The sequence below is a fragment of the Orcinus orca genome, chromosome X (assembly GCF_937001465.1).
Source record: "Orcinus orca chromosome X, mOrcOrc1.1, whole genome shotgun sequence".
NCBI lineage: Eukaryota > Metazoa > Chordata > Mammalia > Artiodactyla > Delphinidae > Orcinus > Orcinus orca.
Window position 1 is genome coordinate 96270688 of NC_064580.1, and position 27541 is coordinate 96298228.

Consider the following 27541-nt stretch of genomic DNA (forward strand, 5'->3'; position numbering starts at 1 on the left):
AGGAATCCAGAGTCTGAATCCGGTGCTCTTTGCACTCTACTACTCCTTGTTTAAATTGTTCTAGAAATTGTATTGCCCTCCTCAGCTCCGGTTTGCTAACAAGAAAGAACGGAGGAAGGCCAGCCTATTACTGTCATGTATGCATTTCATTCACTTGACTACTTTTTCTTCCGGGATCTTCCGTTGCTTCCTCTTTAACCATTCCTTTCCTTCTGTCCACATGTCTCAGGTCTTGCCATTAAGGGAAAACAGTAGCAACAAAAAACTTGTCTTGATCGTGGTATCTCAATCCTCTTTCCCCCCATCTTCAGGTCTCTTTTCATTGCCACACTTCTCAGAAGAGTAACGTGTATTTTCTACCTCATCTCACACCGCTCCTCGGCCCCGTGCCTCTTGGCTTCTACTGCCGCGCTTCCGCAGAAACTGCTCTTTCAGAAGCCACCCCTCATCATGCCTGACCTCTCCATTAGGATACCGCGCAGCACTCCCTTTTGGAAGCTCTTTTGTGCCTTGTGTTCCACAACTCCATACTCCCTTGGTTCTCCCCCTGCCTCTCGGACTGCTCCCTATCTCTCTGACTACTCATCCTACCCTCGCCTTGTAGGAGTTTCCTACATTTCTACCTTCACTTCTTCTGCCCCTACGCTCTGTCCCAGCTCAGTGAACTCTTGCCTCACAGCTTCAACTATGTCCTCTTTACAGATGATCCCAAATCACCATCTCTAGCCATGAGCTCTACACACGTACATTTGCAGTGACCTATTGGACATTTCTATACAGATAGCCTAGGAAGCACTTCAAATCCAGAATCAATACGTTAATGTAACTCTCCCCAACGTGGTCCCTCTCTTGGTGAAAGGGACTGCCTTGGTCCCTTTTATTGAGATGAAAGCCTTGACTGGCTCCTCTTCCCTACTTCCGAATGATGACTAAGTCCTTTCATTTTCCCCACAATATTTTTTTTCCTTCCTTTCTTCCCATCCCACTGCCACAGCTCGTGTTAAGGCTCCCATTTCACCTTCTTTGGATTGCTGCCACAGATTCTTAGATAATAACAGTGTCTCCTAATTATTTTTCCTGTTTCCAATTCTAATCTGACACTTCCCCAAATCCATCTGTTCAGAACCCTTCAATGGCTACCAATTGACTATAGCATCAGGTTTAAACTTCTTACGCTCTACCTTCTGGGCCATATTTTCCCCAGTGACCACCTTCTCTATGTACACCGAGAGACCAACCAAATCAGACTATTGAAGATTCCTTAGAACTTGCCCCATACTTCGCCACCTACATGCCTTGACTCACCAAGTTCTGTTTAAGTTAATCCCTTTGCTCCCCCACTCTCCACCTGTCAAATATTCTACTCATTCTTCAAGCCCAGCCTCACATCTACCTCCTCTTTGAAATTTTCTGTTATCCTCAACCCCCTCCTGGAATTCCTCTTTCCCTACTCTATGATCTCATATCATCTATCACATTCTGCTGTATATTAATAATTATTTTTGTACATGCGCTTCTATTCTCCTAGAATATGAACTCAGAGAGAGCAGCAATGCAGGCATTTTCAAATTTGTAACTCCTCAGAGCTGAGAATAGTCCATTTTTAGACTATAGGCATTCAATGTGGTTTTGTGGAATTAAAAGAAATGGAAACAGCAACTCATTTTCCCAAAATGTTTGATATTTTCCTTTTTAAATAAGTACCCCTATGAGCCCATGCAGAAATACATTTAGCATTTGTCAATTGTGTTTTTCAGCAAGCTTTCTATCACTGCCAAAATTCTAAGGTGAAATTCAAATTTGAGGACTGCTTTATCAGGATCCTGGGGTTCTGCTAAGCAATGTCAAAAGCTGGCCAATTTCTAATTCAGGCAACTTTCTTCAATAATGTACTCTAAAGGCTCAGAGGGCTTTCTTTAACAAAGCCAGAGTAAGCCCACAGAGCTACGATGCGAAGGATGGGCTCATACATCATATGGGCTTTACTGCCAAGCAGAGTTCATTGTATTCACCCTCAGTACAGCCCTGCCACTCATTTCCACTCTTTCAGAAAAGAGAAGCAAGTATAGTTAGAGAGACCAAAGAAATCAAAAGGTTACAAGTATACGCATCAAAATGTACTGGTCAGCCTTGCACTAGGAAATGCTTTCTGTACCTGGTCAGTTTTATGGTTTTCCTGAATTCATTAGTAATCGGAGCTTTGTATCCTCCTTTCCTCAGTAAGGAGTCTATGGTCTGAATATGGTCCCATCCTGTGGAGAGCAGACCAGATAAAATACCAGTCAAGCACATGTAACAAGCACTTTTGGTTAAATACAAAATGACTGTAGAGGTCAGCTATCACTGTCACCAACCCCTTTGGTCCTAAAAACAGTCACACAGAAGAGCTAAGATTTCATCCTGTACAGAAGCAGGGACACCACGGGACACCTTAAATTCTAGCTATCCCTGCTGGCTAGCAACATTGGCTTCTTTATCTCAACTGCATTTGAAGGCAAGGAGCCTAAGAGGCTGGCGGGCAGTAACTGCTCGGTCGTGTCTCAGTAACAAGCCACAAACATTGTACTCTCCTCTAACAGTGACATCTTTAAAAGGGAAGGAAAAGCCTCACTGAGCCAACTCAGTAGTACTTAGAACTCCCACACTAACTCATGGTAATCGCCATTTCTAACCGTATCTTCTGCAGGCTATCAAGTGCATCTGTGTGCAGCGTTCAAAGGCATTTTTATGGGTTCTGACACAGGATGCACACTCATACCCGAGGCCCTCGACCTCTTATGTATGTTTTACAGAGTCAGTGGAACTACAGAATTAAGAAATTTTCGAAAGCAACCCAAATAAATCTGCAGATAGCTGCTTTAAAGACTAATGCTCTCATTTGGGGGTTTAATGATATTAAATTTTGTAGTTATATATCATATTTATATGAAACATATGGGAAAACCAAATTACCAATGCTTTCTGATGAGAAGAAAAGCTCCATGAGATAAAGAAGAGGTATTCATTTCAACTAACATGAAACTATAATTTAGTAGTGGCTAGAAAGGACAAGATACTACAGAGTGAAACGTTATTTTGTGTTACACTGGTAGTTCATAAAGGTTTGTGCTGTATCTGTAAAATCGAAAAACGTTTGTTGATTAGGAACATATAAAACACTAATAGTTCATGTATTCTCAATGCTCCTTTTCTTCATGGGACACTTACAATCTTAATAGTAGCAGAAGGAGTAATGGCAACCACCTAAGAAGGAAACATTTGATACTGACAATGAACGGTGTGGCTGATCGTCAAACTAAAGGCTTGTTTATGCCACAAGGCTACAGCCCAGTGGAATATGGGAAAATGGCACTTAAAATTCATAGCAAACCATCGCCTAAAATAAAGCCCACCTTTTACAAATCTATGCTTTTTTTGAAAGTATACTTTTATATGTTTTTGCTGCCAAACTTCAGTGCAGAGATTCAACTTCTGTGTAATTCACCGATTTCATACAGACATTGCAGTGGCAGCGATGGAAGAGTCATTTCTTACAATCTGACAGTGATCAATTACCAGATACAACTGCAAGGTCAGATAGCGCATTTCAATATGTATTATTTGTTTAAATTCTTCACTAGGTCATATGAAATAAAGTACAACAGTGACCTTGCTCCTTTGCAACCTCCGGTAGGTAGGTGGCGGTGCGTTTTGATCCTTTTTCATTGATGAATTCTATTCTAATGCCATGTACACCCACCTGAAAGAAATTGGCAGTTTTATTAGTACAGTCTTCTTCACAGAAACAGAAAGAAAAAGTTATAATTTAACTTTCAGAGAATGCAGTTCTTCCCTTCCCCTTGCTTTTGGAAGGGCATATCTGTTTTCTCTTTCCGAAACACTGACTTTGAGGATTGAAGGCCATTATGATGGCCATGGAGACTTGAAAACACTGATTTTTGCATGTGCCCAGCATGCACCGGGCTATGCCATTCTGTTTGGAACCAGGACCACCATTCTGGGGCTGTGTGTAGAATAAGACAATCGATGATGGCAAGAGTCCTGCCCCCACCCCCAAATTGTGGCTCATGACAATAAGGAACTAGACCAAGGGAACCGACTTCAGAGAGATAGCAAGCAACCATCCTGCTTTCAGGGATAATCACCATTTCAGATCGAGTTTCAAAACTTCTGGGTCTGCTGACTCTCTTCCCAAACTGTCTAGTCTCTTTGAAACCTTGAATTATATGTAGATAAACAAACACAGATAAGACTGAAAAAAATCTAACAATCAAATCCTGCATCGTCACCCATTACGGCATTTCTGAAAAAATGTATTATGGCTTAAAGTGCGCAGGTGGCAAACCCTCACTGTATATCTACAACACTGCTGCCAAATCCGAGAGCAATAAAGATTTCAAATGATTTTGGGGCAGGGCATTTTTACACAGTTTCTTATATACTAACCCAGAGACCACTATAACTCTATTATGTGAAAGACAAACTTTTGATGGTACCCTAAAAAAGGTGGTCTCCTAAGTAAGTGTGGGCAATTTCTTGCTAATGTTTTAAGAAAGTAATCTACTTTTTCTTTGATTAGCATTCAATCAAAAGGAATCTGTCCTTTCCCGTCATGTCTCACATAGAATAGTGTATAGTGCTAAAGATCACAAAAAGTTCTTATCTTCTTTTTATACACTGATAACAAAAATGACATTTCAAAAGTATAACAACTCCATTCTGCTCTCCCAAATCTATGGCTGCTTTAGATCAAGGGTTCCCAGGTGGAGTTTAAGGTTGTCCAAGGTCCAGGAGGGTACACATTTTTACCAGAGAAAGGGGCTTCTTTTCAGAGCAGGTGGCTATATCCATTCATCTGTATGGAGGTAAAGGTCTAGAAGAGGAAAAGGGGTCCATGAAAACTTCTTTTGTTTCTTCTGCGCTTAGCCTGAAATTTCCCAGTTTTTCAGGGAATAAGAAGTCCTCTGGAAAATCCATTTTATTTTTTCCCCGGGTCTTCACACATCCATCCATTAGAGTCTGTCAGATCTTATGAGCAGTTGATGTTTTTTTATTAAAGCCTATCTCTGTGGCTATTTCTTCTACCTAATATCAGTATTCTTATGAATATCCTTCTGCTGAAAATGCAATCAGGGCAGCTGTTTAAAAACTAACACAGTAAGGCCTCTCATACCCTGTGGGAAATGACTATGGACAGCTGAGAAGAAATATGAGTGCTTAGCTATCAGGCATTTCCAGGATAAAGGACATCTACTAATCTCCCTAGTGCCTGACACGTTATGGAGACAATGACAAATTTGCAACAGTTTCTGTATACTGACTTTCTGATCAGTGACTTTGAAATTTTTTCCTTCAACAATATTAGATCCTTCATAATTTGTTTTTAAAAACATACAGCATAAATAATTTATGCTCCCATCATTCACTGAGGTGAATTCTGCAACTTCAACTCAATGTATCAAAAAATCTGTCATGTTAAAATTGAAAAGAGTTTTGGTGTTTATTAAGGTGTCTCATCTAAACTGTGAGAGGAAGACTGTTTCCCTATCTGTGAGATGAGAATGTTAGACTCAATCAGTGCTGTTTAATTGGTATGGGGTTGGGGTGCGGGCTGCGAAGGTTATCAGAATTTCAGGTTTCCTACTTCCGCAAGTATAGTTTGTAAAAAGAATAACTCCCCAAGTGGTCTTTATTCCGGGTTAACTAGATAACCTCTAATAATCAGTCGAGCTCCGACAAACTGTGGCTAAGTATTGGGGGAAAAAAAGTGATTTAGGCAAATTGGAGGTGATTTAGACATAAATCCTTTCTTCATAGGAGTACATTCTGTGCTATTCAACAAAAATGACAGAGATTTTGAAGCCTAGTAATTTAAAAATGAAAAGAGGTAAGACCAATTGCATGGTATGCAAATAATAGCTTAATAAAGATATATGCATATGAAGAGGTTAAGACCAAACTGGAAGGACATGTTGACCAAAATAAAAATTACTCATGGATAAAACTGATTTACTGTTGTATTTTGAGAAGCCCCACCGTCAAATCTGACATGAAAAAAATTACCCAAATTCCCCCATTTTGAATTAGTACCACATTTACAATTTTTAATTCTTTTCTGTGTTCCTACGATTCTGAACAATCGAAAGCCCCTGTAAATTGCACTGTAGGTATGGTGATATCCAAGTGATTCCTTTGTGAGAAATAACTTATTTCTTAGGTCAAAAATATACTCCACAGAGATATAAAGCCAAAGCCAGAGTGACTCATTTTTCTTTCAACTAGTGGAATCAGGAGAATGGTAATAACGTTCTGAACAGAATCAAAGTATAATACAGCCTTTTGTCACCTGTTGAGCAACAGCATCTCGCTCCCAGAACCACAGACGCCACCAAGTAGTCATACTGCGCAATCAGAACAGGAGAGTGGAAAATGGCCTGCTGTGGAGACTGACCCAATCTGGCCAACTTGTGGTAATCACTGGCTTTGCAAATTAAGTCATCTCCACTGAAATGAGCACCAAAATGAATTCTGTACTGTTGGAGGGAGGCATCTGTCACAGCTGCAACTCCAAAATGGAACCCTCGTGTATAATAATTGAATCCTCCCTTCAACAGACTGGAGAATCCTTCAGGCCAGCAGCATCCCAAGAGACAAAGGCTCTAGCTGCAATGATCAGCTAGATAAGAGATCAGCTAACCAGGGGTCTGGGATTCCTTGAGGCAAACTTGCTAGAAAACTCTATCGCAGTAACTTTCCATTTCTCAGGATGGATAAGGAGTTAGCATATGGGAAAACTACGTCACCAAACACCCCTAGCCACCACTGCCCAAAGTACAGCCAGGTGAGCAAAAGCTGGAGACGTGCAAATCTAGCCTTATCGGAGTCTTCAGGTCATTTTCAAAATTATTAGAAGGTCTGGGGAGAAAAATGCTTTCAAGGTCCATCAGCTGTGATAATGTCCTTTTAATCAAGACTGTACTTTTGCTAAGCAAAGCTATAAATCAACTCGAATGGTAGCAAATTAAATGTAGGACTTATAGATAAGAGGATATGGAATTAAACAGAGCTGTATCTGTGTGTGCTGTGAGCGGACATTAAGAGCAGTTCAACAGATTCCTATTTCATGTTAAAAAGAAAGCCATATTTATTCCGAACCTTTCCAAAGCAAGTGATTTTTATTAATGCTATTATACAATCTTTTGTTTTTAACATCACCCAGAATGATTAAATATCAAGATTAATGTTAGGACCCTAAAATATATCTTGATTATTCTGGAGTTGATTATTCAGTGTGGGGATTATGCATCCCCAACTCCCCCTGGCCTCGGCCTCATCCTCTTTCCTCTCTTGTCCATCTCTCTATTTGTTCACTGCTCTATCGGAGAGCACGTGGGCACAGGGAAAAGAGATACACGCAAATTAATCAATTTTGCTACATAGTAAAAAGGTTTGGTAGGAGAAGAGATTATAAATAATGGCTAAAATGAAGCTTCTAGACTGTCTGCAGATTTCATTTATCCTTGTTATCTGGTCCCTTGTTAGAAATGTGGCTTCATTTAAAACTATTACCCCCTAATGCAGTGACTCTCAACGCAGGAACATTAAAAATAAGTGCCCTCTCCCTCCTCATTATAATACGTAGTCCATATTATGCTCTGCTCAATTGCACAAAGTTGAGCCTGTCTATAAGGCAAGTGTTAGTCCTATAATTCACTAGCAGCACTACAAAAGGGTCTCGCTTTTACTTGTGAACCTAATCAGCAAGCCAACAATCTGGATATGCTGAAACATGAAAAAGTCATCTGGCTAAAAGCATCAGTGAGTATAAAATGTGCTCTGGTTAAGTGGAGTAGGCTCCACGCAAGCCTTGGACCATTTGGGTCCCCAATTACCTACACGGTCCTGACCCTCAAAGCTAAATCTGCCCCTGATCACATCCTGGCCAATGAAACCAATTTACTTCCTCAGGTTCATCCTGTCTTAGCAATGTCACAGTTAGTCCCACTCGTCCCCATTTTCAGAACCAAATGTTGGGTTTCCCTGTAACGTTATGGCCATAGCTCACTCCACTGATTTTCAGTGGGTTCACCTTGAATAAAATAAAAAATATCAGGAGGTCAAAGAATCAAACGTTTGTCTGACATGGCTTTGTTGCTGATATCATTTGGCAAAATAGGCTTTGCAATTAACAAAGCAGCCAGTCGCTGGTCATTCATGTAAGACTGACCTGCCAGGCTCAGTATGCCAGTTCCATTGAATTGAATGGAAGGACTCTGTTTCTAAGGAGAGGGCACCCCCTAACTTCTAGAGGCTGGCATCATAGGAGACACACATGCTCTCTCACAAAACAGCCTGTGGTACCACGGACAGAAACAAACACTGCATTGGACAACCCATGGGTCTGACCCAGAGTCTGGTGTTTCTAATATTTGTAGGAGGACAAAGCCACAAGTGATATTTTTGCCTGAAAGCACAAAACCCATAACGCAGCACCTTCAACTCATTCGCTCATAGCCCCACGGTACCTTTTGCCCCACCCCCAGCTCAGCCTTCTGCAGACTGACTCTTCCTCTTCCCAATGAAAGCAAATTCCACATAAAAGAAGAAAATACTCCAAACTTGGGTCTCCACCAAGAATAGTTCTTATTTGAGCAAGTAAAATTAGCATTTTCATCATAAAGGCTGATGACAATTTGCACAGATCCTAATGAAACACTTCCCCCAATCCTGATAATGTCGACTACACAAAAATAATGTCTACTACGTATTGATTGTCCAGATCTGCCCATCAAATCCTCAAAGTTGTGATTCCTCATCACTTTAATCCACCCATCAACTTCAGAAGTAAGTCTGAAGTTTTGAAAGTGCCCATCTGATTAACAATTAACACTTAACAATTAACAATGGTTAACAATTAACACTTCAGAATCTGGCCAAATAATAAATTTTAAAAACAGTGTTGCTGCAATTCAGGGGTTTTTTCTCAGTAATTTTTACTTTTGTAAACCTTAAAAATTATAAACATGTATTTTTTTTGTTTATAAAAATAGCACGTGCATATTACCAAAAAAAAAAATCCCTTTTGAAAAGTATAAAGGAGAAAATAAAGATGACATGTAATCCTAGTACCACCTAGAGACAACTCTTGCCTTCGTGACTTAAAAAATAATCTTCTCTTGAACCAAATGAGATGTCAACAAGGACTATACTGTTAGGCTGTTTTTATCCATATCTGACCAGTTCCTGTAGCTGTACTTGCTTTCAAATCTCCTTCAAGTGAGAAGCTCTTAAAAGCACAAGAAATACTACACAAATAAATCAAAAAGGGTAATTGACTGCAAAACCGTCACTTGGGCACAAGTAACCTTTTAATATAGTCTACTATAAAAACTCCACTTCACCATCTACCTCAGCTGAGGTTTTTTTTTTTTTTCCCCTGTTGTTATTTTGTGAAAACAACTGCAAAGGTCTCCTTGACCAAAATACATATAAGCTTCTCTTCTCTAAAATCCCTGCAAATCGGACACCTTTAGCTTAGAAATTAGTTTGGTCTCCATGGACCAATTCTTGGCTTTTGCAGAGCTTACCAAAACACCAATTAGTGCCAATTTTGATTCATGTAGGAGATGTAGGAGACTTAGACATCTTGTCTATCAGGAACATAAGGCTGCCAATTTATTTCACAAAGGCCACTGAACAACAATCTGAAAACTTGTATTTTAACTAATATACGTGCAGCTCTAAAATACCTGGACTAGCTAATAATCACCCCCATGAACTCTGAAAGAATTAGTTTAAGATTTTAAAATAAAGCATGGCTAACGAAGAGGTGCTCTGAAAAGCTATGAAGCCAAACATGTTTATATATCATTTGCAGTGAAAGAAACTGTTCTTACTCTAAGGTTTTGCAGGGAACAAGAGACAGCTCAGAATGCAATTAAGGAAAAAAAAAAAAACTATTCTCTGTAATGATTAATTATAATGAGCATTCCTTAAAAACTGAACAACCTGAAGCTTTCCAAGGAAAGTTCAGGCAACACAGGTGACCTTTAAATAAAAAGCCTGCTTTTTGTCAAAAGTTAGAAAAGTGCATTCCTACCATTTTTTAAAAGGGAATGAGGAAGGGGGTGACTTTACAGACAAGGAAACTAAAGTAATAAAATAATTTTCTTAAAACCTAGAGATGTGATTTAGTTTGCTTTTCAAAGGCTCAGGGAAAAACACCTCTTGCAAATGTACCCAATATAAAAATGTTTGCCTGATAAGAAACTGAGAAAAATCTTATACACATTACAACTGTACATTGAGTATCTGACTCAATATAGTGTCACTCAGTCTACAAAAGAGATTTGTTCCTAAAAAGTTCCATATGGGTTGAACTTATGTAAATGAATTAATCTTCAAGTCATGAGGAGGACAGTAAAGAAACCCTATAGTGTGTCCTTCTGCAAAGGAAAATATCTATTTGTAAAGTGAATAATCACTCCCTAATATGTTTGCTTAATTTAGATTTATACATATAATATTGACTTAGAGGATGATGCAGTAATATAATAGAAGCATATATGGTTTAGAATAGAGTATTTTTCTTCCTGAAGAAAATCCTTTTGTGAAAAAGAAATCTAGAATGTAAAATTTTTAAAACTGGACTATCTTTCACTTTGCTGCCTACATTTAAGTTGGCAATGGCCATTTTAAAAGTTAGGGACCTCTTATGACTTCTAAATGGCTAGCAGTGATTGATTCCCTGGAAGTAAAACGAAACAAGCCATTTTTAAAACGGGAGTCACAGCGTCACACTGTGTCAGCATCCAGAGAAACCTTAGGAATTATCTAGTCCAACTTTTCCAGCTTCCTGGTGAGGAAACGGAGATCCAGAAAGGTCACCAAGCTGGGTAGTGGCCGTTAGGAAGAGAACCCGAGTCCCCTCGTTCCCACAATTCGGTACTCTCTTTTTATCAAATGCCAGGGATACACACACAGAGTCAAACTGTACAGGAAAGAGTAGACTGGAATGCAACTACTAGGGAAAGGGGTGGAAGAGTTTATGGATTTGGGGGAAGAAGCAGGAAAACGTTCCCACCACCAAACAACACACTGGGAGGGAAGCAGGAAGCGACTGGAGGAGGCCTGAGAATGGACTACAGCAGCTCATTTCGCTAAGAGTATCAATAGCCAATGGAAATTTTTATGCATTAAATCACCTTCTAGAAGTCACTTTACTTTGTTCGGCTTGCTTCCTCACTAGGCTTCTGATACATTGAATTGTTGATTCACAGCAAATTCTTTCTAGATGGCCAGGAAGCGTGAAGCATTCCTTTCCCAATGTTCCACAGCACTTGAAAAAACATTTAAAGTAGAGCATCAGGACAAAGACTAAATTATCATAATGATAGTGACATCTTATACAACAACCTCAAGGTCCCTGAGAAAATACTGTGAAAAACATTTTCTTGGATATATGAAGCCTATGTATTTTTTTAAAAAAGGCAGAAATCTTCAGTTAGAGGAGAAGCAAAACATAGTGTATATCACAGTTGGGAAAAAATAACCAAGGGCTGGGGGTTGACAGAACACGTACCACTAGAAGTCATTTCACTTGGTGACTTTGTGAGTCATGCTAACCATCTGTGTATGAATGGGAACACTGTTTTCAGTGGAACATTAAGAGGAGCTAGAAAAAGGTAAACCTTTAAGTGGGGAGAGAGGGTGAAAAGAACATGAACTTCTCAAATATATGTGAGATAATGATGGCAGCTGATTTATTCATCTCATCTGTTTACTCATGAAGGTTGCTACAAAAGCGCCCTATTATTAACTGCAACTGACCACGTCAGAAATCAGCTGTGATCATTCAAGAGGTGTGCTTTCAAAGTGAAGTGCAGCTCTCTGAGTACCAGCAGTCCAGCAAGCTTGGGTGCTTTAGGGACAGAGTGAGACTAGGGGCTTGAGGTCTAGCTTTATAGTCTGGGGACAGATTTTTGGCATCACATAAGGATCATGCTGGCCAGCCCCACCCAGCATGGGTTTATTCCATGTAAGTGTTGGGTGCTAAAAAGGAACCATCTGCCTTAGGACCACAAGTGACAGCTGTATACACAGGTGAGATCTCAGTGATTTGGGGAGCTAGATATAGCAAAAAGTACCTTATGGTTTGGGAAAATGTCAGTAATCTACTGAAATATGATCTGAAGGTCTACGTCAGGATACAAAAAATATTTCTTCCTCATACCTTCAAAATGATCTTGTCTCTAAAGCAGAGATAAAAGATGCCTGACTACAATTTATAAAATATTTTGACATCTGTCAGCAAATTGCTACATCGGTTCCCCACAGGATCACTGGTAGCATACTTGCTATACAAGTTCTTCTACAAACAAAAAGCTTATTCATTTATATCTCCCTGAAAGTGAGCAGCTAGTAGATGATACACCTAGAATCATCCCACGAGTCAAACTCCAGGGATTGTGATGTCATTGGTTTCATCTTCTTTCAGATCTTTAAAAGGAAACATGGCTCCCAAATAGTGTCACCATACGAGTTCTAGGCTCTGTACCATTTCAGAGGACTCCAACATGCTGCATGAGCTTTTCTTTCTTTCTAAAGCGCCATGTCTGTCAGCCATGCTGCCATTCAGAATTAAGAGAGTGCTGTCGATTGAAGAACACAGAACAATGGTGATAAGTTTCTGTGTTCAAACACAAGGCAGATCACTTCGGATTTCTCCCTAGGGGAGCAATTTTCCTCATTTAACAATCATTTTAGTCTTGCAGGTAGATATTTCTACTTATCAGCAATGAATTTTTTTCCCCAGTTCAATCACTCCTCATTCTTCTCATGCCTACCAGGGCAATAAGTAGATCATGATGCGGGCAATGATAAGGGAGGGACCGCTGTTCCAGTTTGTCTTTACAGCCTTTTGTGGCTGGCTTTGTTGTTTTTAATGACTACCCAGGTTCCTTGAGAGGCTACCTACAGACACCCAGTTTAAATGTATAATTACTACTTTGAGGAAATATAACAGAAGGAAGCATTACTGATCATTCTGTCAATTCAACAGTGACTTGAAATTAATTGCATCCACTTGTGAAACCACTTATCAAACATTCTTCACATTATCAAATAGAAGCATTCTAGCCTCTAAGTCTGACGTAGATCCTATTTTCCTACTAACTGCCGTCATAAAATTAGAGACATGTTACCAGAAGACAGCTCCCAAACAGGCTGAGTTAAAAAGCTTGGATGGAGAGTAACTTCCAGCCCTGTGGCAGTTCACTTGTCATTTGAAAATTAGGTGTCTATTACCACTGGTCACGTCCCTCATCCTCATGACCACAGGGATGTCTTTCTTGTTGCTGAAGTTACCTAACTCTACCCTTGGGGACTTCTAGACTTTGCCCTCTCCCTGCATTGATCTGGGCATTTTTGTCCCTTTAATTAAGAATTCTACTGCAGTAACACGCTGCACCAGTGGGGGTCAACTCTCAAACTGTACTTCCACCAGAAGAGCCCTATGTTAGAGGCTTCTGCTCATATAAAACATACTCATTACCAATCCCTGACTTAAAAATTCTCTATTGAAATTCTGTAATCATCTCCTGTTTCCCCCTCTGGCATAAACATATATAGCACCTTGCATTTCCGGTTAAAGCGAGATACTTATGGTGAAAAGAATAGTTCATTCTTGGAAGAAAAGGTGTACCTATTGGACAGTGTGAAATTTCTCAAAGTGAAACGTATACCTTCATAATATAGACTGACTCCTCATAAAGGAAATCCACAATATAAATAATTAACTTATATACAAAGGTAAACCATAAATGAAGACTTCCCCATAGTCCTCTTTTTAATAGTGACTGTAAATTTAATATGATCTCAGTTACGTACACAAATATGCAGTTTTATTGATACAAAGACACAGAAAAAGAAGAGAAATAATTCCAAACTATTAACAGTGGTTATCTCAGAATGGTGCGACTGCAAATGGCTTGCATTTCTTTCTTTATATTTTTTGAATTTTTAAAGTTTTCTTCTTCTCAGAATTACTATATTATTACGGACAGTAGGTTTAAATACATACATATATATGCATATGTTCCTTTTTCTTGTGGTAAAATACACATAACATAAAATTTACCATTTTAACCACTTTAAAGTGTACAATTCAGTGGCATTAAGTACATTCACAACGTTATACAACCATCACTACTATCCAGTTCCAGAACATTGTCATCACCCCCAGTGGAAACCCTGTACCCATTAAGCAGTCACTTCCCATTCACCCTGGCAACCACTAATCTGCTGTCTATCTTTAAGGATTTGCCTACTCTGGATAGTTCATACAAATAGAATCATACAGTATGTGGCCTTTGTGTCTGGCTCTTTTCACTTAGCATAATGTTTTCAAGGCTCATTCCTGTTGTAGCATGTATCAGTACTTCATTTCTTTTTATGGCTGAATAATACTCAATTGCATGGCTATAATGCATTTTGTTTATCCAGTCATCTGTTGATAGACATTTGGGTTGTTTCCACCTTTTGGCTATTGTGAATAGTGCTGTTATGAACATTCATGTATAAGTTTTTGTTTCAACATCTGTTTTCATTTCTTTGGGGTATATACCTAGGAGTGGAATGTTATTGACATATGCTTTTTTTAAAATGTCTTTAATTCTACTTTGGCATTCTGTGTTTAAAATAGCAATGCTTTTTCAGAATTATTAAGGATAACCTTAATAATATCATTCTTACAATAATACCATTCCATTTTCAATCACTGATTATGGTACATTTTTTTTTAAAGGCCAAATCATGCTCTTTTCAAAAATGTAATTTTCATCCTTATTCTTTGGGAACAAATTTCTTTTATGCTAGACACTTTAAACTATGATGAACTAACTGAAAAGGACAGTCTTTTCCTCTTAGCATAGCCATTCTAGCAGTACCTAAATCACTTTCAAATGCTTATATATTAAAAGTACAAAAATATATGCATTTTGTTGTTGTTTCTTTAAATGAAAAGCATCACAAAATAGACATCAATATTTAAACCTTAAGGGATGTATTAAATATACAATACCAAGTAGAAGCATACAGAATCTTCCAGAAATTCAAATGGTGATCAGAGAGGATAAATACACCCTCAAAGAGTACACAGTACCAATTCTTAGATGTTCTACCTCCCACCCTCCCAACAGAAAGATGATACGTCTCATGAACATAAAAGCCCAATAATATCAAGGTTCATTTTAGCTGTAGACAGTACTTGATGTGGGCTAAAGATGATGGTGTGCTTACCCACACCTACTTAACAACTTGCCCCAGAACACATGCACACACGTTTATGCAATAAACATTCATGTACATGCCACACGTGCACACTTATGCACACACGAATGCACACCCTCCCCCCAGAACCATACTTCCAACTCAGTGGCTGCAAGTAAGGGAAGAAGTGTTTTTGTAGCTCAATCATCCCTTAGGTCTCAGGCTCTTTCTGTTATTATCACTCCCATCCCCACCAATACACACACCGCACCCTGCAATTCAGAAAGCAGAAATAAAATTCTAGCTGGAGAAGAGGGAGTAGTCCCCTTAAAACTGTCAAAGAACCACCCAAACTGTAATATTTGTTAATAAGTAAGGGATATGATTTGGGATCATTTAAAAATAAAGTACTGGGAATATTTCTATAATATCGGTGGACTTCTCTTTAAGAAAAATTCAAACAGGAACAATAAAATTTATAGAAAACAATCAGTTAGGAAATTTTAACCCCATAAAAGGTTTTACACCCTCCAACTTCCCCAGGATCAACACTATCAACAAATTTTATTTTTTCCTTTAGAAAAAAATCTTAAGATGCTTTCGTATTCTAATAATGCTCCCAAAAAACCCTACCACAAAATGCAGAAAGGAACTCTTTCACCCTACTCTCTGCAGAATTTTTTTAAATAGCTCTGGCATAACAACAATGTTTATATCACAGAGATTTTTTTCAATGAATATTACGAACTTTATAAATGTCTTTTTCTCTGTGTGGAAAAACTGAATCGCAATGGAGTAAGTTGTCCAAAGTCTCACAAGGAATGAGGGGAAAGCCAAAAATAAAATTAACTGTCAAGAAAGTGGTCTGTCCACAAAGCAAAATATCTCAGTTATCATGGGGGACAGTCATTCTAAAAAGGCAGTAGAATTAAACATGTTATATCATGATGATACAGTCATGTCATTTACGAGTATGTGTATGCACAAGAATGCCCTGTATATCACTGAATTCCCATTGTTTAATTCTTACAGCACTTACTTCTTCGTGATTGTGTATACTCCTTTTCTCTGCTATTAGACTCTAAGATGTTTATGGCAGGGACCAAATTTTAACACTTTTGTACATGTAGCACATGCCTTGAATTCAGTAAGCAGTCAGGGAACATGGGTATGTTTGCGTGTAAAATTTCATAGACATACACTCAACTAACTCCCCCCAACCACCAAAACAAATCATGGTGAGAATCTTTGAACTTCCTTAACAACTCAACCCCACATACTAACGAAGAACAAAAATATGATCAATATAGGCTACTCTGATAATCCCAACGCAGAGACACCCTAGATATATATACCCTTACGTGTTAGTGTGTGGAAATACACAGATTAAGGTAGCCAAGAATGAATTAGCATGGTTTACCTGTAGTTAACCAACACCCTGTTATTATCCATGAGCTGACTTCCCCAAGTGATGTATTATCCTAACCCTTTTGCTCCTTGTTTCTGTGATGTATCCCCTGACTACCTTAACTGCTTGGTGGCAGTCACACCAGAGTGCATTGGAATGGAAATAAGAGGAGAAATAAATTCCAATCAGTCCTGCCTACTACTTGTTAACAGCTTTTATGAGGTGCTGTAGTGAAGTAATAGGATAAAAATGAAGAGCAAATTCAGTTTGGGGGATTAAAACAACACAGGGTACTTTGCCTTTAAAAAAAAAAAAGAAAGAAAAACTCCTTTGCTTACAATCTCATTGATCAGCTGTGAGGTTTATCCAAGTTACTCTCCACCTCCATTACGATAGGAAATGGGCTGAAAGAGTTATTTTCTGGGCCTAATTTTTAAACAATTACTCAGGAGTTACTTTCATTTTTCTTTAAAAATTCTCTACAGCCTTACCTCCCAGTCCAAATAATCACAGACGTCTTCGAAGTTAGTGAGCAGAGACACTGAGCAGAACAGCCGCGGCAGCTCATCCCTTGTCATTGGGGGAAAACGGCTATCTTTAAGGGCGCTGTTGAAAACAAAGCAAATATTAAAGCAATCACTAGATATGGGAGTTCTTAGTTTCAAAGGCAGGCAATCATTTGAAAAAGGTATGAGATTAAAAACAAATCTCAGGTGAGAAAGGTGCCCAAATCTTCAAATGTATTCACAGGCTCCAAAGATTTTAGAAGTCGTTATTTTTGTTCATTCAGTAGATTGTGTTTACTAGCCAATTCTGTGACCAATTCAGTTGTAAAAACTGAACGATCAATTATATTTCCTGTACAGTTATTTCCTTGTATGTTTCCCTGTTACTTGTAGAACCTGACAATGTTTTATTTTACTTTTGAGGAGAATAAAAACCAGAGTAGTGGAAACTTGTGGGAAGATTTCTGGATCTAGCACTGTTGGAAAAAATATATACATATTTCATGTTGTTTAAAAAAAAAAAGGTTCATACTAGGTTGACCAGTTACCATAGAACAGCATCTAAAGAGTTCAAAAAAAGATAAAAATTTTACTTTCTTCAAGCAAAAGAAATCAAAGAAAATGAAAATAATCATGCAAATTACACACTAAAAATACAAGGATTTCAGTTCCCTATAAAGGATAATTCAAGATATGACTCAAAAATTGTGACACTTCAGGAAATAGCACTAATCTTAGGAAATAAAATGATGATTAGGAGACCATTAATCACATCAATGGATTTCTGAGTACATCAAGTCTGACTGGACCCTGTAATCAAGGGTAGTGTACCACAGTGCCTAACTGTAGAAAAACCCAACTGTAAAGGACAAAAACGTTGGAAGATCGTAATTCTTCCTGCAACAGTAGAACAGACAGAAAACACAAAGACATCCACACACACACACACCCCCCCCACACACACACACAGGCACTGTGTGTTCCTTGTACTTTTAAAAGAAACCACTTCCTGGTCAAGAAAACAAACACACCTCTGATTACACACTATATTAATGGTACTGCTGGCATTTGCGCTGTCGCTCTTCAAATGTCCTATAAAGCAGAGCCAGGCATAGAAAATGTTTTCACAGATTAATCCTTAAGAGGTTAAAAACTTAGAGCCTACAAACTGCTTGGGTCATAACAAAGTTCCATGACCTTCGGAAATAATTCCTTTTTCAGTGAGTTCCTCATTGTTGGATTTTCTTTTTCATCCCTTCCTTCGCATTCAGAAACTCACTCACTCTACTGTACAGATATACCCCTATGTTTGTAAGTATTTTCAATACATTTTGGTGTTCATTCTATCCTGCTATACAGAGGAAAATGCTTACAGAAAGATAGAGATGTTATATATAAAGCATACATGTTTTTCCCCATTCGAGGAGCCAAGATTAACCAAGAAAATCAGGAAATCTGTGATAATTCATACTCTGAGAACAGCACTTCACTACTTTATAATTTAACAACATAAATTTCCTATGGCTTGGCTTCTTTTATTTTCCAACTGGCAAATAAAGTTTAAAAAAATATTTTCAAGTTGTCATTCAAAGCCAAGATAAAGACATATATGGTGTGTGTGTAACGTCCCCCCAGCCCCAGACCTGCCACAGGAGAGAAGTTCTAAAACACAGACCAGAAGAATCCCATGCATAAAAACCCAAAGGCCAATCACACTTTCAGTTTTCCTTGTGAAAAGCAAAAAAGGGGAAAAGAGCCTTATACATTAGAATAACATAAAATATAATTTTTCGGGTTATAGATTTTTATTGTGGTAATATACATAACATAAAAATTACCGTTTTAACCATTTTAAGTGTACATTTCTGTGGGATTAAATATATTCACATTGCTGTACAGCCACCATCACCAACCATCTCCAGAACGTTTTTTATCTTGCCCAACTGAAACACGGTACCCATTACACACCAGCTCCCCATTCCTCCCTCCTCCCAGCCCTTGGCAAAAATGTTGTAATTTAAATACACTTTTATAATTTCAAATAATTATAGTAATATAGTCGCAAATGTTTTTCATATATAACAGCTTTATTGACATATAATTCACATACCATAAAAGTCACCCTTTTAATGTACACAATTCAATGGTTTTTAGTATATTCAGAATTGTACAATCATTACCCCATCCAATTTTAAAACATTTCATCACACCAAAAAGAAACCCTATACCCATTAGGAGTCAGTCCCTATTCTCCCCTCCCCCCAGCTCCTGGCAAGCACTAATCTCCTTTCTGTCTCTATAGATTTGCCTGTTCTGGACATTTTATGTAAGTGGAGTCATACAGTATGTGGCCATTTGTGTCTGGCTTCTTTCACTTAGCATAATGTTTCTGAGATTTTATCCATGTTGGAGCATGTATCAGTACTTCATCCTTTTTTAATATATTTTTTTCTGTTTGATAAATTTGACATGTTACATTTTGTAAAAGTACATCATCTTTTTAATTACCCAATAATATTCAATTCTATGGATATATCACATTTTGTTATCCATTTATCTGTTGAAGGACATTTGAGTTATTTCCACTTTGGGGCTACTATGAATAATGCTGCTATGAACATTCATGTATGAGTTTTTGTGTGTACAATAATGTTTTCATTTCTCTTGGGTAGATACCTAGGAGTGGAATTGCTGGGTCATGTGGTAATTCTATGTTTAACTTTCTGAGGAGCCATCAAACAGTTTCCCATAGTAGCTGTACCATTCTACATTCCCACCAGCAATGTACGAGGGTTCCAATTTCCCTACATCCTTGCCAACACCTGTTACTGTCTGGTTTTTTCATTATAGTGCTAGGCCTCCTTTAATGAAAAGGTTTTTGTATCTAGCTCTAGCTTTTACATTAAAAAAATACACATGTTGAAGTTGCCATGCAGTTAATTTCTCAACACTTTGAGGCAAGTTATTATTTTGTTTATTTCCTAGCAAATCAGTGAAAGGTATATTTTAGCTCAGTGCAATTCAAACTATTATTTCAAATCAATGAAATTTTCAAGTACCTAAAACATAACTGAGGATCAGGCTAGCAAGCTTTCCTCGTGATATGGAGCTGGGTGCTCAATCATTTGGGGCTTTTAAAAAAAGAATGTTTAGAACAAAGAGTGAGTGGGAGAGGGCTAGTATGGCTAATAACATAAATAACAATCATGCCTCGCCATACCAACACTCAAGTGTTTTAACTTTAAAACTCTGAAATAGTGAAGGTACATTAATCGTGATGGAAACAGTCTGATTTTACAGAAACACTCATTCAAACAAGACTTTTAATTCTTGCGTTTTTCATCAACTCTAAGTAACTTTTCATTAAATTCATGAACACAGACAAATTCTAAAAGGCAGGAACCCCTCAATATCTCTAAATGCAAATTCCTAGGGAAAAGAACTAGCAATGAAAGCCTAGCAAGGATTTAAGGGATTATAAGAAAAAGATGAAAAATGTGGCTGGAGACTGACCTCAGAGCTGCTAGGCTGGTGTGGATGGCTGATAAACAAGAGGATCCAGCTTCCCTCAGCCCCGTTCTCTTTAGTATATAGAATATGTGATGTGGAAGCTTAGCCTTTAGAGAGGCTATGCTGTCTGGAGTCGGGCAGTGACTTGCTCAAGGTGACCCAGCTAGTTAGTGACACAGGTAGGGGTACAACCCAGATTCTCTGACTCAAGTCCACAATTCTTTCTAGTATCTGTACCTTAGTTGCCACCTTTGACTGGATTATGGGTTTCTTTTTGAATTTTAAAATGAAATGCTTGCTTTACTAGGCAATTCTGATCTCATACCTGCAGTGCCTCTGCCTAAAGAAGATAAATAATAATTTAATAGCATTCATTAGTAGCCGAAGGGTAGACAGAGCTAGACTTCCTGTCTACTGGAAATCTGCAGGAGCAAAAAGGACTTTAAAATATTAATATTGTCCATGGAAAGCATTTTATACCAAAGTAGTGTCTGCCAATTTAAATTCTAGGCAGTCTGAGGAACTGACAAAGAAAGAGATCTTGTAATAAACTCATATGAAGTTATCTTTGCTACAGTAGGAAGCCATTTCCTAGTGTTTAAATATCGCTAGGAAAAAAAGAACACTTATGTACAAAAACCTGCGGGCTGCTCCATCACCGTATGATGGATGGCTAAGGTTTAAACAACAGTTTAATTCAATACCAAATTCAAATATATTCAAATTCAAATTGGCATCCTCCCAAGAATATATTTCACCTAATTGAGAAGCAGCATTAACATCTGTCAAGGTTAATATCTAATGTTAAATAGCACTTTAATGAAAATGAACATTAAAAAAAGGAATTAGCTATCAAAGAATCAAAGGGTTTGTGACAGTACCTGGAAACTATGAGGGAAAAAAAAACAGCTGAAAAGAGACAAAGCCTTAGATATTGTAAGGCTCATCACAAACAACAGAGCATGCAACAGAAATTATTTAAGAATCTAGCCAGCTAGCCATTCACTCACTCATCCATTCATTCCTTTGCTTTCTAAAACACTGATGACCTTAATTGGTTAAACAGTGGAAAGTTACCAAACTGCCGAAGGGCTTCATAATTACAGGCAATCATTTTTCAGGACAAGGAAGTAATTAAAACCAAAATTAAAAATCCCTGTTTGGATAGGTGAAGAAAAGCAAATCAAGCATACATTAGTCTAAAATTAAGACAAAAAAAAAAAACCCAAAACAGCTTTTTCACGAGGGGTTTCAATCATCTGGAAATTCTGCCATTCCTCATGTGACATGTCTGAATTCCAGGAACTTAGAATACTAGAATCCTAAACCCAAATCTGAAAAGTTTTCTATATCCTCTCTTTCACATTAAGTAGCAATGTTAGCTTCTCACTGTTAAAAAAATAATAGACACAAAACAGAATGCAAAAAAGTTAAGTGACTGTTCATCAAACCTAAGGGTAGAGAGGAGCAACAAAGGACATGGTCATGGTTAAGGAGGGAGGAAGGGAACCTTATTTTGGTGAGAGCTGTGACCCAAAAAAGGGAAATTTTCAATTGTAAGCCATATGTAAAGTGTTACTTAATTGGGAGATGTTTTTCCCCTTTAGAGTAATGAGTACAACCTACCTGCTGCTTGATGAACATTAACATTAAAATTTATTCATTGGAATATATATTTTTAAACATGATATGATGGGTAATTAATAGGGAATAGAGGAAAGAACTAAGGCATGGAACAAAAGGAAGAGAAAGTAGGAAGGTGGGAAAGAAAAAGAAAAAGGAAATATATGCAAGGAAAGATGGATAGGGAGAGAAAACAAGAAGCAGGAAAATGAAGTGGGAAGCAAAGAAACAAACAAATAGAGACACACAAAGGGGCAGAGAGAGAACACAAGGAAGGAAGAGTGGAAGGGTAAGAGGGAGAGGGAAATCCAGTGGGATGGGTGCTGGAGGTTTTCATATGTTATTTGGCTCCTATCCTGCAGGATTCCCTTAGGCTTTAGAGTTTTATCACCTGTTGCCCTCCGATTGGCTTAAAGTTCTTGAATTGCTCTAATCTCGAATTCTTAAAAGCCTCTACTCTCTGAGATGGCTACAGCTGCCCACCAGGAGGGAAAAATACTCTGTGGGCTGCATGCTCTGATGACCAGAGCAATAGTGTCAAGAATCTGCCTCCCAGCCACAAGTTCCTCACCTTTAAATTAGGAGACGAGGTTGTGAATTTGATTTAGTCGAGTGGAACTACAACTGGAAAATACAAGATACATGAAGAAACATATGGCTAAATGTTTGGTGTATATGGCGGGTATTCCTCATCTCCCTCCATGTAACATCCACATAATGCTTTCCCTGCAGAGTTTCTGGATTTACTTGATACGGTTTTTAGAAACGAACTGCTAGAAACTGGTTTTTGTTTTAATTATTTTTCTGATGAAATCTTTTAAAATATATTCTACCAGAGTGTAATGGACATAATGACTCAGGTTCATCTTTAAGACTCAATATGACTTGGGTCATTCATTACTATATGGTATTGAAACAGTGCTCTCAATATAGTCTTGGCAATAAAAAAAAAAAAATCTGTGGGTATGGAAAACAGATTAACAGTATGACCACCAGCAAGTTCCATCTTGGGAAATCTGAAAGCGTGAGATAATCTCTACTTTTAAGAGAATGTAACACAAAAATAACCTGTCATAGACTTTCAACGTTTCTAAGGATCTTGTCTCTGTGTTCTCTAAGATAGGATACTATAAAACTGAACTACCTCTCGAATTGGATTAAATGTAAATTTTATTGCCTTTCTCGTAGAATCTAGAGAAACTTCCACAACGCTGAACAAGTATTATTTCCCCAGGGTCATCAAAAGCACTTCTCCAAGGTGTAATAACTGTGACTTACTGCCAATAAATGTAGCTCCTAAAAATGAAAACCTGAAGTCATCATTAATACATGAGCCTTATTTCACAGTCCTATAGAACACAGCAGAGGAGAATGGCTAAGAGCTTGGATTCTAGAGTCAGACATAACTACATTTGGATCCTGGCACCACTGCACACTAACTGTGTGACATCTGGGCAAGTCTCTTAACCTGTGCCAGCCTCCATGTCCTCACCTATAAAATGGCGATAATACTAGTACCTTCCTCACAGAGCTACTGTGGCAAGTGGACAAAATAATAATACCTGCAGAAGTGCCTTACATACACCAGGTGCTCAATAAGTAGTGGCTGTCAAAGAACTTTGGTCATCGGCATATTTGTTAAGTTTATGCCCACAGGGCTGCCTCCATATCATGGTTCTCGTGAAAGGAACGGAGCCCCAGGACTAAGATTGACCCTTCAACCTTATGATGAGAAGGTCTAAGCAAGTTATCTGCTCTAGGAATTTACTGTGACCATCTAAAGGGGATAATGGCTACCCTTTCAGGTTCTGGTGTTTCTGAGAAGCCTTCATCTCATTTTCTTTCATTTTCAAAATATTTATTAAGGCTATATGCCTTTTATTAAGTGAAGAGCCACAGAGGATATAAGAACAGATTACAAAATAATATATGAATATATGTAAAAGACATCGACAGGAAGGCTGAGAGGAATGGTCAGACAAGGTTAGCGTCTTTCCTGGAAGGATCTGTTTTACACTCTCTGCTACTGGCTTACTTGTTACCAAGTGACCCAGAATTGCAGGTAAATGTACAGAAATTAAATGTATACACATTTTTTTTCTAGTAAGAAATCTACTACATCAAGCGAGGTACTTCATCAAGAATTTCCATTATCCTGCAGCCATGCATTCGCATGTTGCTTTGTAATGTAACTCTTAGATTTCCTGAGCTGGGTTTTAAAAAATCTCCAGGGCACGGATTGGCTTTTTACTTCCATACAAAAAAAAAATGTTTACCAAGAGATGTGGTTCCCTGAACGGTACTCAATTTGTCTTCAATGGATTTAGGTATGTTATTCTCTATCCTACTGGTTATGCTCCAGCAAAATCCTTAGGAAAAACAGAACAAAAATACTCTGTAAGCAGCAGACAGAGAATGAGAGCTGAGAAGCTCCATGCTTTCCTCATCTAACCCAAAGGTCTCCAAACTGTTGACTGAGCATTCTTATCAGTAGAAGTCTGAGCACACATCCTCAATATGTATATTTACTTATAAAATACATAAATGTACTACTGTCATGTATAGCTAATATATCCAAAGCATAGTATAGACTTAGAATAAGCATTGTTGTTAAAAAAAAAAACAGTGGGTATAAATACATATTTCAGATAATGTTCTTGATAATTTCCTTCTTATTTGGGGGCTGACATCTTGTCAGGTCTGATTAGATTATCTTCATTTTTACTTGATGACTTGGCCGACCAAGTTACAAAGTGACTTGCAGGAGAAGTGGCAGCTAGCTCCCCCTTTTTCTTGTCCTTGCCTTGTGCTTGTAGTATGACTATTATCACCACTCCATTGTTCCTTTGCAGGAATCTTCTTAAGCCCCTTGTCCATCCTGAGTGGCTTTATCTAGCTTTAGCTAACCTATGCACTATGGTCAAATGGTTTAAGAAGATTCCTGCAGAGAAACCACAAGTTGAAAATAATACTACTTCAGTACTTTCTTATATTTTAGATAAAAAGATCATAAATAGAATTGCTAATCTTTTCTTCCTGCCCCACAATGGATCATCTGGGTGCACCCCTCTTAGGAGACTGCTAATCTAAAGCTCTTAATCAAGTTCTAAGAAACTGGTCCTCCTAATATACTTAGACATGACACTATGAGCAAAAAGAGCTTTAAATACAAAAGAGCCAATATCTATGGAGCGCCTGCCGTGAGCCAGGTGTTAGACATGTATTACCTTGTTGAGTCCTCAAAACAACCCCATTTTGTAGATGAGGAAACCGAGGTTCAGTGAGTTCAGCAAGATTAAGCAACTTGCCCAAGGTCACAAAAACAGGTAAGAGAGTTGACATTTGAACTCTGGGCTGCCTGCCTCTATGGCCCATTCTCTTTTCACAGCAGCGCCTCTAGAATGTTAGCAAATCAACTTCAGTCTATGCACATTCAGTCAGTTTTAAGGAATTTTCCCCCCAATTAATGCTTCTTCTCCTGGGGTTTAACTGGATGCTTTAGGTTATAAGTGTGGGCAAGTTCTGCAACGGAGATAAATGGTACTTTTTTAGTGAAAGTCTTGGCTTGTTTTTGTTCTCTTCTTTCTCCATTTTGATCTTGGTGACTCAGAGCTGCTGTCATTGAAAAACATCTGTTTTATCTAAATTTAATAAGCCCTATTAGTGGGACACTAAGCCTTCCCTTATTCTGAAGCCTTTCCACAATTTGAAATTTAATCTACTGGAAGTCATAACAGCGTTACCAAAGTACTAGTTTCGGACGTATCTAGGCTGGCGGGCCTGTTTCTGATTTTTAACTTTGCTTTTCCAACGTGAATGAATAAGCCCTCTCATACTCACCACAAGAGTCATGCAATTTTTTTTTCCTTCCCTTTTTCCATGGTAATCAAATCTATAAATTAAACTCTGTAAACTGCAAAACATATGGTGTCACTCTAACTTGTGTTCCGTGTGAAGGTGGCTTGGTCTTACCCACGGGTTTACTGTCGTTTCTTAAACTCGTGTCAGTCCTAGATGGTGCAGGCCTGCTGAGAGCTAGCATGCTGGTTCTTACTGTGGGGCCTGTCTCTGATTTTCTCAGATGTCTCTGACAGGGGACTAAAGGTAACAAAGGAAAAGGGTTAAGTCAGTCTTGAAGATGAGGTCCAAAATCAACTTATCAACTCGGTCCTGCTGAGGAAGGGGGAGCGAAGGACTCCAGTCCTCTCCACTGCCTCAACCGAGATGTTTTTCATCTTTATTTTCCTTCTCTTCTTCCCCTCCCCCACCTTCTGGATGTTTTCCTCCTTTTCTTCCTCTTCTTCCTCTACCAAGGAAAGGAAGAAAGAATTGTAAAATGTCACAAGAAGGAGATGAAAGAGAAGAACGGGGGTGCGGGGAGGGATGGGAACATTAAGTAAGGCAGCTGCCATTGGGTCAAGATGACCCATTCCATTCCGTACTGGTTTTAATGTTCTATTTCAGCCTTCGGGGAGTAGATGAGTGATGGTGACAGAGGAAGGTACACAAGCCACTGCCTGTTTCTTTCTGGGGTTTATAGGATACCCTTGAAGAGCAGAAGGATGGGGGTTGGGATGAAAAGTCAAGGGCCTCACCCCCAGAAGCCTAGCTGCTTAACCACACAAGGTTACAGAATCAGTTTCTTTGATCTGTGTAATTTCCAACGACATATATCTCTACAATGAAGCATAACTACACGCCTGTTTTTAAGGCCTCTGTAACTTTCCTTACATTCGTTTAAATGGAACTACCTTAATTTTTATCACTATGTGGTATCTTTGGGGGAAAGTTTCCTTTAAATCATTCATATCACCTTTGTTTTATATGATTCTTCATAGAATTTCTAAAGGGTCTTCACATCTTCTATCCTAGCTGACGCTCAAAACAGCCTCATGAAGTTGACAAGCTAATGCTACATTATATTAGAAACCATAATAGGTGTTCCTCCAAGAACAAGACCCCTATAGTCATAGAGTCACGAAATGTCAGAGCTACAAGCACTTAGAGACCATCTAGTCCACACCCTTCACTTGACATCTGGGAGAACTGGAGCAGAAAGTGATGTGCCCAAAGTCACACAGCTACTGAGGAGTGGAGTCGGGACTTATCTGCTGCATCTCCCGACTTCCCTTGTCCCCCCGCCCCATCCACTCATCTTTCACATGTTTGTTGACCAACTCTGTCCTAATCCAATAATACTCTACCAGGGATGTATGGAGTAGGAAGA

General features: G+C 38.5%; 1 protein-coding gene across 5 annotated transcripts in view; it reads right to left on the minus strand.

Annotated features, from left to right (window-relative positions):
* AMMECR1 (AMMECR nuclear protein 1) overlaps positions 1 to 27541 on the minus strand; it is a 109157-nt gene that overhangs the window by 2424 nt on the left and 79192 nt on the right. For 4 of the 5 annotated variants that reach the window (XR_004477876.2, XM_004281534.3, XM_004281535.3 and 1 more), the window contains 3 exons: positions 17167 to 17281; positions 3649 to 3739; positions 2156 to 2252 (listed from right to left, as the gene is read on the minus strand). Coding sequence is in view for 3 of the 5 variants with exons in the window: in XM_004281534.3 (XP_004281582.1) it covers positions 2156 to 2252; positions 3649 to 3739; positions 17167 to 17281 (303 nt within the window). In the remaining 2 variants the exon portion in view is untranslated. Of the gene's footprint in view, positions 1 to 2155; positions 2253 to 3648; positions 3740 to 11204; positions 11339 to 17166; positions 17282 to 27541 lie in introns of those variants that run through there. The other variant, XR_004477877.2, reaches the window with a different exon arrangement.